The 13,617-nt window shown below is 51.0% G+C and overlaps 4 protein-coding genes across 4 annotated transcripts; 3 read left to right on the top strand and 1 right to left on the bottom strand.

Annotated features, from left to right (window-relative positions):
- The first annotated feature begins 623 nt into the window (after positions 1-623).
- Positions 624-3,708, top strand: BDV14DRAFT_120832 (leucine-rich repeat domain-containing protein). Its single transcript, XM_073765896.1, has 2 exons — positions 624-1,116; positions 1,203-3,708. The coding sequence occupies exons 1-2, from the start codon at positions 1,075-1,077 to the stop codon at positions 3,576-3,578; spliced, it is 2,418 nt and encodes an 805-aa protein (XP_073624635.1). The 5' UTR covers positions 624-1,074; the 3' UTR covers positions 3,579-3,708.
- A 1,996-nt stretch (positions 3,709-5,704) lies between these two features.
- Positions 5,705-6,970, top strand: glcA (type 1 serine/threonine-protein phosphatase catalytic subunit GLC7; the record flags this gene model as incomplete). The annotated part of the gene is made up of 4 exons (XM_073774306.1): positions 5,705-5,881; positions 5,959-6,360; positions 6,507-6,806; positions 6,875-6,970. The coding sequence occupies 4 exons, from the start codon at positions 5,705-5,707 to the stop codon at positions 6,968-6,970; spliced, it is 975 nt and encodes a 324-aa protein (XP_073624636.1).
- A 2,182-nt stretch (positions 6,971-9,152) lies between these two features.
- On the top strand, positions 9,153-10,435 carry BDV14DRAFT_120908 (uncharacterized protein). The gene has a single exon (XM_073765897.1). It carries the CDS (start codon positions 9,355-9,357, stop codon positions 10,351-10,353), a length of 999 nt encoding a protein of 332 aa, XP_073624637.1. The 5' UTR covers positions 9,153-9,354; the 3' UTR covers positions 10,354-10,435.
- A 1,547-nt stretch (positions 10,436-11,982) lies between these two features.
- Positions 11,983-13,472, bottom strand: sar1 (Arf family GTPase SAR1). Its single transcript, XM_073769851.1, has 6 exons — positions 13,331-13,472; positions 13,041-13,144; positions 12,901-12,940; positions 12,747-12,812; positions 12,378-12,677; positions 11,983-12,314 (listed from the first exon to the last, which is right to left on the bottom strand). The coding sequence occupies exons 1-6, from the start codon at positions 13,347-13,349 to the stop codon at positions 12,274-12,276; spliced, it is 570 nt and encodes a 189-aa protein (XP_073624638.1). The 5' UTR covers positions 13,350-13,472; the 3' UTR covers positions 11,983-12,273.
- Positions 13,473-13,617: the final 145 nt, after the last annotated feature.

Here is a 13,617-nt window from a genome sequence, read left to right on the forward strand (position 1 = left end):
GTAAGATCAAATAAAATGAAGCTGTAGCAATGGGGCGACTCCTCGCAGCAGACAGAAGCATGAGTATGGCGAGGGCCCACCGTACCGTACGATACTGAGGACTGATAAGTGACTCTCTCCCGTCAAGATCGGACTTTGATAATAAATATTGAGGATCTGCCGCGCCTCCCTTGTCCGAATCACTCAGTCTCTCCGTCTATCTGCCGTCTGTGAGTCAAACAGTCAAGACAGTTGACAAGCATAGTCAACTCAACAGTCAAGTCTACGGGTTAAATCAACACTTAAAAGGTAATCACTTGCTTTTTCTCAGCTCCAAGACTCAAGACTTCCCTAGTCTGTCATCTCGTTCGTCAACACACTAGCAGGCTCAGTTGCTGATAGCGCCCCTCCTCCTCTCAGCTGATTGCTCACTGGACTGCGCACATCCTTATCCACCCCTCCCTCCCTCCCATCACCTTCATCATCCTGCTGCACTACGCAGCGCCACTGTTTTCGACGTGCATATTACTAGCCGCCCCGGTCTCTTTTTCTTCCCTTTCCCTTCCTGCGATCTTCTCCTTTTTTTTTGGAGTCGACCTTTTCGCTGCTTCAACAGCCGACTGTCTTTAAGGTTCGTCCCGGCGACAACCTTTGCGAGCCCTTCAATAGAGAAGACTTTTGTTTTGTTTCTTTCTCTCTTTCCTTTATCGCCCGCTCTTCAAGGTATGGTTACTACTGCCATTGGATTGTTGCAGTCGCAGTGTGTCACAGGACTTTGCTCGGCCTTTGTTTATTGTCACACCCCCAGCCTTGGTCCCTCGAGCCTCAAATGAACCAAATGAGCCCATTTCACCCGCATCTGACCTCTTTCCCTACTCTTCTGCCTACAAAATCTTCCTATATTCCGCTGATATTCCCCGTGATTCGTTGCTGATCGTCTTACCAGTCCAGGTTATTTTCACGTCTCTTTTTCCCCCACCGTTGCCTGCCAGCAAAATGTCGACTTGTTTGTACCCTTCGAGAGCTTGAGCGTCGTTATACACAGAGTTCACCTGATTGGACTTTGTCTTGTCTTGTGAGGCAACACTTTCCGTTATGGAGAAGCTGGACACTACCGACGGTCAGCTTTTCATCAAGGTGAGCGTTCTCCTGACCCGCCGGGTCCTTGCTGTCATATGCGCCGCTGCCTGCCTGTTCGTTGTACTAACTCTGTGCCTTGCTAGAACCTCGCCAGCTTCGTACGAACCCACGAAAAGGCCCTCGCGAATGCGCTTCAGCTAAAGCGCCAACCCACCAAGAATGGGCATACTACACAGTCGGGCTCCTCTGCGGGCTCGACATCCTCTACGCTGGCCGCGGCCTTGTCCTTCGGAGCCTTAAAATTTACTTCGCAGAGCGTCAAACCCGCGAAGCTTACCCTTACCCCCCACCACCTCTTCTACCTTCTCTCCCGCTTCGAGGAGATCTCTATTGCGGTTGGTCCCATGAATGTTAGACTGGAGAACATTCACACCGAGGTGTCACAATCCTACGTCTCCTTCCTGAATAAACCTCAGAGATCAAAAGGTGACAGAGACTCGATTCACTCTGTGTCTAGTGTCCGTAGTGTCATGTCCGGTATGAGTTCGCTATGGTCTTCATTCGGTTTGGTGTCCAACGCTGCTTCCTCCAAATCCGAAAAGGCCAAGGCTGCCTTAGAAGCCGATATCAAGTACCTCTACTCCGCGTTTACGAAAATTCCCTGTCTCCGTCTAGCCCCCGACCGCCGCGCCCGCCTGATCCGCGGCTACGAAGAATTTCCCTTTGATACTGCCGTTCCTCTCCACTCCTTCAAGAACCTGAGCGCCTTAGAGATCATTGATATAGACTACCGTTCGTTCTACGGCTGGGACCGTCTCTCTGAGCAATTACGGACCTTGACCTTGAAAAGAGCCAACATCGAAGACCCAGCGGAGTTGCTCACTGGCATCGTACTCGATGACATTGACAAGCGCCGGCACCGGTCCTCAAAGCACCAGAGCTCGCCTGTCCTAGGATGGTCTGGAAACAGTATTCCTCGGCCCGTGAGCACACACGAAGCCGGCGGCTCCCTTTCTGCCCCTGGGTCTCCTGTGGCATCCACCGCACTTGGCTCGAGTACTAGCCCGCAGGCCGCATCTATGATCAGATTGGCCTCGGAGGGTGCTAAGCCTCGCCCACGAGCTGGAAGCATTTCACCTTCTCGCCCTAGTGGCTCCAAGCACTCTGTCCATCGTCACCATAGGGGCCAGTCCTCGCGTATCAGGCGAACTGGATCGGGTAGCTCGAACTCGAGTGAGAACTCGGGCTATCGTACGGGAAGTTCATCAAACTTGTTGGCCACCATTTTGCCTCCGTCCAAATGGCGGTTCCTGCGGCATTTGGGACTGCCTGACAACTCTCTCACATCTGTATCTGCGGCTGGTCTAGCACCTGTCGCTAACACGTTGCATTCCCTGGATCTGTCCACCAACCTCTTCACTGAAATCCCAGACAGTCTAGCCTCCCTCATCGCCTTGAGGGCTCTGAACCTCTCCAACTGCATGATAGAATCTCTCCATTCCCTTTCTCGCAACCCTTTGCCTGCCATCACTGCCCTCAACCTCAGGGCAAACCGCCTTCGCTCCCTCGCCGGTATTGAACGTCTGTTGTCCCTCGAACGCCTAGACCTTCGTGACAACAACCTGTCCGACCCCACAGAGGTTGCTCGCCTGACCAGTCTCCCTGAAATACGAGAGATCTGGGTGGCGGGTAATCCTTTCACCAAGACACACTCCAACTACCGCGTTGTCATCTTCAACCTGTTCCGACGTACGCCTGGGTACTCAGAAGACATCATCATCGACGGCTCCGGACCTGGATATACCGAGCGGAAGCAGCTGGTAGAGAGAGTAGCGGAGCCAGAGGTTTTGCCGGTCATTAGATCCACAGCTGCTGACAACTCCACCCTTGTGAGCAAGCACTCGATTCTCCCCGCCGCAGGCAATACTCGGTCCGGGCAAGATGTGGAAATCTCACGGGTTGAGCATTTGGTCAACGAAGACGGCGTTAGTTCCAGCCGCAGGAAGAAGAGTCAGCGGAGAAGAATTGTTGACCCCTCTGGTACGCTTTCCGTGGATGGTAATAGGAATTCAGGTGCGGTGGTACCTTCTGTCCTTCCTGCTCAAGATCATCAATTACCTGTTGATCCGTTTGTTTCGTCGCCTACCGATACTCAATGGAAATCTGATGGTGGTCCCCAGGCCGGAGCCTATAATCTCCCAAGTCCGGGAGTGGTCAACAGACACCCAGATGCTACTCCCGCTCCGACAAACGACCTCCTCGCGTTGCAGCGCACGCTACAGGAATTTGAGTGGGGGATAGAGGGTGACCTCCAGAAGAACCAGCTCGCGGCCTTTCAGCAAGAGCTCGGTACCAGCTTCTTCGCGGCTTTGCGAGACAACGCTTGGAATCCACCTCAGATGACTATCGCTGTTCCCCGCGCCGGAACCAACCTCAGCGAATCGTCTCGACTATCTCCAGAGTCCTTGTCGAGGGCTAATAGCCAGCCGCTCGTGGCCGGCCGCCATCCCGTTTCATAACCTCATACAATTCGTGTGTCCTGTCTCAGATAACACTCTTTCGAACGACGGACTGCAAATCATCAGAGAAACCTTTAGACAAAAGTTCTCTTTTTGCGTTGATTCGTTCCCAAGCCATACCGCGGCTCCATTTTTGCAATAATCGACTATATCGATGGCATATACCGCAACGGCTTGTTAAATCGCATTGTTCATGGCGTTTTGTGATCTCTCAAGATCGCGGGCCGGATGTCTGAACTCTTAATATTCTTTTCCTCTTCTTACTCTCTCCACCCTCCGATCTTACCTCTTTTTTCACTTCTCATCACTTCGCTATTGTCCGAACCTCGGCAGCTGTTGCGTGACCGTTTAGAGTGCTTGTATTTTATTGGCGACGGCGTTCTTGGGACGACTTGTGTTTTTGAGCTTCTTTGATTACTGATACCTCGTTTGCTTTGGTTTGTTTTGTTTTCCCGAATTCCCACCATCCCGCTCTAATGACTACGCGACGAGGATTTGATGCACGCCGAGATGCCATTGATTCGAGCCATTGTTATAGGATTGTATAACGTTCCATTTGCTGTTTCTGGGCGGAATGATTGACTTTTGAGTTTTTCGGTTTACAGCAAGACGCTTGACGAATTTCGGACTTGATGCATGAGATGTTGTGACGAGTCATTTTCCGTTCTGGCAAGGTGTGATTCTTGCAGATAGTTGAATGCAATGCGCGTTGCGCTGCGGCACCAGTTGACTTGCAGAGTGAGAGTAGCAGTAGTTGATAACTGGGGTTACCAGGTGAGTGCCCTTGTTTTTTTAGTATAAGATAGTATGAAATTTGGGCAGACAATAGAGTTGTGATAAGAGATAGATCAACTATCAACAGTCGAAGTATGTGTTGGGCACGGCTGGTTTATGCCTGGCGGTAATGTTGCGTAAGATTGGGGTTAGATTACTGTGCACGATATTTATATCCTCACCGCCTTGATTCAAAGCCAATGATGTACTGTTATATGATCTGCCAGTCCTCCGGGTAATTTATGCGTAAATACGATACGTACCAGCAGCACTCGCGGCAGGATTTTCTTAGACCTCGTCAGCTGAAATCATTCAAGCAATCGAGATTCGCTTCTCTCCAACCAGACGCTGCTTCCATCGTGCTTCGGTCGCGTTTCTTGGTGAGCTCGATTCCTCGCATACTGCTGCATCCTTGATTTCTGACTTCACCTGGTGTTCAGATTTGCTGCCCGTACCACTGTTCAACGCCTGCTGTTCTGCGTCTGCTGGTCGGCAAACACCGATCCCTTGATTGCCATCGCCCATCCCCCTTCCAGGCTTCCACTTGCACGCTTGTACTTCTTCTTTCCTCCACTCGCGCCACCAGCGTCTTTGCCGATACACCACTTCCTTTGCCTCAGGAGCTCTTCTTCCTCTTGCAGTCTTGCACTCTTCTCTGATCGCTCTGCCTGACTTCACTTCGCGTCTTGTTCCCCAACAAACCCCTATCACAACAACACAACAAATCTTGCCGTTTGCCGCTTTTTCTGCTCCCTTTTCACCACCACCGACCGAGACTCTTTGAAATCCTCTTCGACCTCCCGTCGCTGTCTACCCCCCTCCGGAGCCGCATTGCTCGCTCTCTTACGCGCTTCTTCGTCATCTGTATTTTCTTCTTTGCCTCTTCAGATTCATTGCATCTCGCGCAGCCGTCGACTCCCTCACCGGGCCTTTCCCCGTTCTCGCTCGTCCAGGGCCGTCTGGCCTGCTCCCGCCTTCTCAACCTCGACCTCACCAGATCCTGTTTGGTAAGCAAATTTCACGCCCCTCTCCCTATCGCTATCTCCCGCTTAACGTCGATTTTTTTCTTTGGCGCATTGAGCACGCACCCGTTTAGTCGATTTTACAATTTTTGCACTTACATTGTGTTTCTCTGTCTTGTCAAAGGCCTATCTAACATACCTCCCTGCTCTCGCAGTCTGTAGGCGCCGCGTCATCCATCGTGCACTGAACCGACCGCTCAGATAGCCTTCCTTCGCACCTCCTTCTTTTCTCGTCGCCGGACGCCTGTTTAATTATCCCCTTTTTTACTCTCGTTTTCTTTTCTTTTTTGTTTTTGATCGCTCTCGTCCTTCGTTGGGTTTTAAAACGCCATGGCCGATCAAGACGTGGATCTGGATTCTATCATTGACAGACTGCTGGAGGTGAGGGGCAGCCGGCCTGGAAAGCAAGTCCAGCTTCTGGAATCGGAGATTCGCTATCTCTGCACAAAGGCGAGGGAAATCTTCATCTCCCAGCCCATCCTGCTCGAGTTGGAGGCACCTATCAAGGTATGCTATTTACCGCCCACTTTCCGGGGTCCGAGCGCCTTCGTTCAGTGGACTAACGAAACACCTCGCCGACATAGATTTGCGGTGATATTCACGGCCAATACTACGACCTTCTGCGTCTGTTCGAATATGGCGGTTTCCCACCAGAGGCCAACTACCTCTTTCTTGGAGACTACGTCGACCGTGGCAAGCAATCACTCGAGACAATCTGTCTGCTCCTTGCCTACAAGATCAAATACCCCGAAAACTTCTTCGTCCTCCGTGGCAACCACGAGTGTGCCTCTATCAACCGTATCTATGGTTTCTACGACGAGTGCAAGCGGAGGTATAACATCAAGTTATGGAAGACGTTCACAGACTGCTTCAACTGCCTCCCTATCGCCGCTATTATTGATGAGAAGATCTTCACCATGCACGGTGGTCTGAGCCCTGACCTCAACTCAATGGAACAGATTCGCCGTGTCATGCGTCCCACTGATGTAAGTTCCAGGTCCTCTTCCTTGTTTCTTGGCTCCCGGTCAGACAAAAGACATCCCTGCCTCAGTCGACTTTGCAACAGCATCATGCCAAGCCGACTCTGCCGGGCTTTGCAAAGCTCAAGGCTTTGATTTGCTGACTGATTTAGATTCCTGACTGCGGTCTCCTGTGTGACCTCTTGTGGTCCGATCCCGATAAAGATATCACGGGCTGGAGCGAAAACGACCGAGGTGTATCCTTCACGTTCGGGCCGGATGTTGTATCGCGATTCCTCCAGAAACACGATATGGACCTGATATGCCGCGCACACCAAGTCGTAGAAGACGGCTACGAGTTCTTTTCAAAGAGACAGCTGGTTACGCTATTCAGTGCTCCGAACTACTGCGGAGAATTCGATAACGCTGGTGCGATGATGAGCGTAGACGAGAGTTTACTGTGCTCTTTCCAGGTATGTTTTGACCATTCATTTCTTTTATTCAGAATTGTATCTAATCTTCCTTTCTTTCGTTTCTTTAGATTTTGAAACCAGCAGAGAAGAAACAAAAGTACGTTTACGGGGCAATGAGCTCAGGCCGACCCATCACTCCTCCGCGAAAGCAAAAGAAGAAGTAAGCATACGAGCTTTTCCATCTATAGCAGGTTCGGGCGGAGATAGAAACGCCATATCCGCGTTATGTCAGTACACGAGAGACTCAGCATCCCACGACATCGATGTCCTTTGCATTAGACGATCGGAAGTAACGACTTGACCCCACGTCCCGAGATCCTATACGACATGCAGAGATCGTCGCCATTTCCTCCCCGCATCCCAAGCTCTAGCGACTTCGACTTGACTGCGCCGATCATCTTATATTTCTATACGGAAGGTACTTTGTGCTCCCATAGGGATTGGTGTTTCTCCATTTCCTATAATCTCCCTTGTTTCTTTCCTCTTTCGCATTCCGCTGTTCATTTCCAACTCGGATGTCGATGTTTTTTGTCCCTCAACATCATCCACCATATTTTACCTCTCGCTCACGTCACTTATCTGAATTCGCTTGGCAGGGGGGGGGATAGCGACGGCTGCATCTGGTGTTCTTCTCAAGTCTCGATGTTTACTTTCTGTGTCCCTCAGTGTCTGTTTTTCTTCACTGCGTTTTTGTTTCTTTTCTTTTTCTTTCCCGTCCGTCTAAAATCCTCCTGTGAGAGTAATGCCAAACAGATATCGACATCCTCGTTTGAGGAGGTCTTTGGAATGTGTACCAAGATTTTCCGCGCTTAATTTCTCTGCAGTTGCGATTGCTTGCGCCTTGCGCCCTGGACAATGATCCACGCAACAGCCAACGTACCTTACGCCATAGCATGCGGTATCCAACCGATGAGCTTCGATAAGGGTATACTGCTTATCACTGCACGCTGATAACTGGAGTTATTCCTATTGCATGCCGACGTAGTCCGCGGAACTCGTTGACGTCAACTTACGAGTGTGGTCCGTGCTTGACGGCCTCGATATAGCCCCATCTACCCTATTTGCCCTACCTTTGCCGCCAATATACTAAAGCCTCACTTTCCATGACGAACCATTGGATATAGCACGTGATCCATACTGCCCTGGCCTTAGCATACTTACCTTATCCTACCGTCCACGCTGCCACCCATTGTATGACTCAAAATCGAAGCGCTCGATTGGTCAATATCGACAAGCTGTACGGTAGAGAATTACTGAAAGCCCAAGTAAACCAACGTTTCGTCCCCTACTGGGCCTCGTCGGCCTTACTGGAAAGTGAATAGAAACAATTGTACATACGAATTGATAGTAGTATAGCGCTGGCTTAGGTAGCTCTGTGAGGTGTTGGATGCGATGCGCAGCGTGATCTTGAGTTCTAGACGGGGTTTAGTGTTTGTTGGTTGGGCTGTGGAGTCTACACAGAAAGAAGGAGGTACATACGTATCCCTTTACGCGCTGGCCCTAGCTAGGTATATAACTAGGTTAGTTTTAAGATACTCGCTTGGCTACGGTAGTTAGTATACCTACCTAGTCTTGTCCCATAGAAAGAGTTTGAGTGGGAACTGGGATCCTGAAGGATTCATGATGGTGCCGAGCCTCGAGCCTCGAGCCTCGAGCCTCTTCCCTTCATACATATCAGGTACCTAAGGTAGGTAGGTAGTTCTTGGACCCCACTCGATACGAGGTATCTAGAGCCTTGTCGGTGGGTGTGTTCTCTTGCCTAAGTAAATGAAGACATTGACCTGATTCAACGTAACAGGTAGGATCGTGCTTACAGATAAGGGTACTTCTAATCTTCTCTTCTGTTTGTTGTTAAGAGTAAACGAGCTGTACAATCAACCTCCGGTAGGTACTCCCACGATCCAACGACATTTACCCACCTCTTCGTATCTCCATCCGCGCTCAGTCCCCCAGAACCCTACATTAATAAGCCGCCGATATATCTACTCCTCTTATACAAAACACCGCATTCGCCCACAGCAAGCCGTCAAGAAAGCTAAATACATAAAGACGCGGAAATTATCCCCTTTACCCAATCACACAAACCCGAATACGAGGACAGCTGAGCCGGCCCCTGAAAACTGGAGAAAGGATATGCATTAGAACGAGGCTGAGCTGCTAGCGCGAACACCCTGCAGAGGCTCTTGCGTGGTGTGAGAAGATATGTGTCTGTGTTGGTTGAATCATTGGTGGATTTGGATGGGGGATAATGAAGGGAAGGGAAAGGGGCCGGTCCGCGTGACTAACGATAGAGAAAAAAGGTAGGACTTAGCTTCGATGTTAGCGGTTGTTTGGTAATTGGTAGAGTATGTGTTTGCTTTATGTGTCACAGCCTTGCAGCTACAGCCTTGAAATCGAGGGGGCGATGGACGAGTATAAGTATAAGTAGCCGCTGCCGCTCTTGATCGCTTTTGGTGTTGAGGGACGGCTACCTACTACCTACTACCTACCCACTTCTCTTCCTCTACTTACGCATCTTTCTAATCCAGAAACAACTTTTCCCTCCAACATGCCTCCGCCTATACACCCACTCCGCCTCCCCCCGCTCCCCATGCTAGCCCTCCTGCTCCTCCTCCTAACCCTACCCGCATCAACAACAGCGCAATCCCTCTCCCCCTCCCCCTCCACCGAAGACCAAACCTGCCCACCCGGCTCCATCCTCGTCTATTCCCCCTTCAAACCCTGGTACGCATTCACATACGGCCCCGCGATCGGAAACTGCTGGCGCGGCGCAATCTGCCTCCTCAACGCCGCCGACGAAGCGCGCAAGCAGCAGTTCGGCGCAACAGCAATGGTAATGGGTTTGTTACCGATTGTACTGCGGGATATAGCCTGGCCGGAACGAAGGGTTGTTCTTGTGAGCAGGGATTTGCCTGTTGTCGCGGAGGTTCTTGTTAGGGCTTTGGGGTTGGAGCCTGTTCCTGTTTCGCTGGCGGGGGGTGGCAATGGACATGGACAGGGGGATGGGCATGGGGAGGTTGAAGATGAACGTGCGGCTAGGTGGCTTGAGTGGGTTAGACACGGCCCTATTACGCGCGGTGCGGTGCGGTCTTCTTCGTTTGCGAGTTCCCTTGTTGGAATCAGTGCGCTTGTCCTGCTTGTTTCTTATGCTGCATTGGCGCTCATAGAGGTATATTCGAAGCGGTCGGCTTTGGGGTGCGTTTACCCCATCTTCTGCCTAACGTGGTGCATAATCGGGTTTATTCCCGGTGGGATACACGTCTTTTTCCGGTATCAGAGCCACCATCACTCCTCCAAACGCAGGCCCAGTTCCAGAAACGGGGAGAGAGAAAAGGCATCTGCCATCCAGGGCGCCGACGAGCTCTGGCCTGTACAGTTTGCATGGGCGGTATACTATATCATTGGCACGCTAGTGTTTACGAGTATCATGGCGGTTACGCCGCTGGAGTTGTTTGTTTGGGTTGTTGTGCTGTCGGTTGTTACGGGGGCGAGCAAGATGTTGGCGCTTTATATTTGTTTGGTGCTTGGGAATCCGGTTAAGACTTGATGGGTATCTATCTGGTTCCATGGGTAGTGGAGGCAGAGAGATTTACTTGGTAATTTGAGGGATTATGGCTGGTATGTGAAGGAGGGAGGGAGGTAGCTCAGCTTACGTTTAGTGATATGATTCATGAAGGAGCTGGAGCCCTATCTTATACCCACTACAGTCAGTCAAGTCAGCCTTTTTACACAGTAAGCACAATCTGGGGATCTAGCCTGGCATCTACCTCTCAATCTTTCTCGTTCTCCTTCTCTTTCCCTCCCTCAACAGGAACACCACCCCCTCAAACAAGCCCTCCCAGCCCTCCCACTGATGACACATCCCATGAATCGCTTTCCCGCCCTCCGGAAACCACGCCGCGCGCTCCCAATCAACAACCCCCGCAACACCATCAAAATTGGAAAAAGAACAACATTACTCAGGTCCCAGTCCATATGGCTTAGCACCGGTTTACTTTGTGGGTTTGTGGAGTGGATCAATGGTGCATCTTCGTTTTTGTAGGCGTCCAGGAAGTCCCTGAATGATGCAAATGGACCTCGATGGGGAAGTTGATTGTGTATACCCTCTCCCGAGTCGCTGAGGGAGCGGATTTGGCCTTCCTGTGAGGGGTCAGGGAACGGAACTTTTGCGAGTTGAGTGATATACCCTCTGGATATGAAGCCTTATGCCGCCCTTTTGGCGCGCGGGGATAGAATCCCATTGGGTTCCTTCGAAGATTGTTACGCCTGGGATGCGCGTGAAGACGTTGAATCTACCCTCCTCTCTTTATCAGACATGTTCTTGGATTATGGCCCTGGTTATAGCTACGTACCTTTCTCACCTATGTACGACCTCAGGAACTGGGACGCTTGTATACTCTCTCACGACCTCCAAAGCCCTCATCTCATTCTCGTCTGGTGCGGAGACGGTGGTTGTATCGGGTATATACCTGTCAAACCCCGTTTCACCTTTTACAAGAGGTTTCTTAACCACGTGGTTCTCTAGCATGTAGATGTATCTGTCGAAGGGCGGGACGGGAAGTGTTGAAGGTGTGCATTGGGAGAGCCAGAAGTGGTCATTGTTTTGGGCTTGGTCTTTGTCTTGAGACGATGAGGACACTGTATTAGAGAAGATCCTATAAAAAAGTTAACGAGGAGAGCAAGAAGGAGAGAGGGGAGGGGGGAGCTGAACGCCGAGGGGACCCAAGTAGTAAGGTAGGTTAAGTTAGGTAGCTCTTTATGCACTGCGGCACAGCTACGATACCTAGATGCCCTAGGATCCAATTGGACCATTTTCACTCTGTCTGTGCGGAGCTCAGAGGATCGCAATGCGGAGCGCTTTTTTGTTTTTGGAAGCGGCACAGTGGACTCAGCCTTAGTTTAGTTCTGCTGGTTTCTCTGCTGGTTTATTGCTATGGAAGGGAAGGCTGAGTCGGCATTCATACTCCCGGGCGTGTGGATTGCCGTCTGCGCTGCGGTGTTGCATGCGTCGGTGTCTAAACGCCCATGTAAAATACGAGTCGTGTCATGGCTTTGCCGCTGAGACTGGGTTCTATTCCAAACTGAAGTCAAAAAAATGGACATCAGCCAGGCTGACCGTGGAGAGGTCTAGGTAGTCAACGGGGCCGTTCGAAAGGATAAGCTAGAAAAACCAGATATCGGATATGGCAGGCTAAAATAATTCATTGAGATGTATGCTAAGCGATACTAAACAAGGAAATAGTAGATAGGACATGTGCTTCAGCAGTGGTCCATTCTGCGAGGTCATGTTGAAGATTGAAGAGAGTTAGGAGCGCGATTTCTGACGCAGTACTGTCAGATGGGTATGAGGCTTGAAAGTTGCTGAGGCGGGTGGTTTTTGAGGCTCTTTCCCTGAGACATTTTGAACGGCGCAGGGAAAAAGTGTGTCGGGTGCGTGCTGACGGCGTAGCGAGCTATTTTGTCGAGTCTAGACGTATTGAGAAAGCCATCTGATACCCTCGCCGTATCCTGAACAAACATTAGCCACTTCCAACCTTATTCGAAATCGAATTGGTATAGAGAGAAACGTACCCTGTCTCATAACAACACTGCACATAAACACCTCAATAGGCCGGATTCCCTCGAGCGGCACCTTACCCTTACCCGTCGTCTGGTAAAGGCCAAGCTGGTGTCGCAGCTCATCCTCGCTCACGGCATCGGGGTGGTCGATTTTGTTTCCGAGGACGAGGAATGGGACCTTGGAGAGCTCCTCCATGGCGAGGAGGGCGTCCAGCTCGGCCTTGGACTCCGGGAAGCGCTCGTGGTCCTTGGCGTCGACGAGGAAGACGATTCCGGAGACTTCGGGGAAGTAGTCCTTCCAGAGGCGGCGGGCTGTTCATATAGAAAGAATGCATTAAACGGGTTGTTTATTTGTCGGGAGAGATAGGTTGGGTCTCATACCCTGCTGGTGACCGCCCAGGTCGAAAGTGGTGAATCGGTTGTTACCAATGACGAGTTCCTCGGATGCTGTTCCGGTCATTAGCCTCGATGTCCAAAAAGCCAGGTTGTCCTCGCGTTTTGTCTCCGTAGGTATTGAGCCGGTTGGGAAACGTACTTGGGTGGGCGGTAGGTGAGAGGATCGCAACTCGGTCGTTCTAAAAGAGCCCGCTCGTTAGCTTATGTCCCCTCGGTCTTCAGACCGCCGCAACCTTCCGCGAACAGCAGTGTAGGAAAACTGCGAGAAATCCAGCGTACCTTCAACATGTGCAAAAGGGTCGTCTTTCCGGCATTGTCAAGACCAAGGAACAGGAGCTTAGCGTGCTTGTTCAGCAGGCCAAGGGACGCCAGAACGTCGTAGACTATTCAGAATCTCATCAGCAACAGTTCCAATACTCAATCCCAGAGAAACCTCTGCACAATGCAGTCAAATTGCCGTTGTCCAGATGGCTGCAGCTGCAACGAATCCAAAACCACACCAGCTCAGGCCAGGTATCTCCCACCCAACGAGGGGAGATAAGACCTCACACACAGGGTGAGTAACGTACACCAGTTGATAATCCACATATTGGCAGCAGTCGGAGTCGTGCAAAAGTTCGTAAGTTTGCGAGAGAAGCGAGGATGAGTTGTTGTTTCGTAGGTGGTGGGCTCACGAGGAAAAAGAACAGGAATGCGGTGGCCGACTGTGACGTTGAAGGGCGATGGTCAGGACACCGCGCTTGGCTTGGCGCTAGCCGAGCGGGTATTCTGCTTAGCCGCGGGGGTAGACTGTGCGCCCCAATTTCACAAGTGATGGCTCTCGGCTTCTATGAAATTCCAGTTCTATGAACTCTAC

The sequence above is a fragment of the Aspergillus stella-maris genome (assembly GCF_047715825.1).
Source record: "Aspergillus stella-maris strain CBS 113639 unplaced genomic scaffold BDV14scaffold_61, whole genome shotgun sequence".
Classification (NCBI taxonomy): Eukaryota; Fungi; Ascomycota; class Eurotiomycetes; order Eurotiales; family Aspergillaceae; genus Aspergillus; species Aspergillus stella-maris.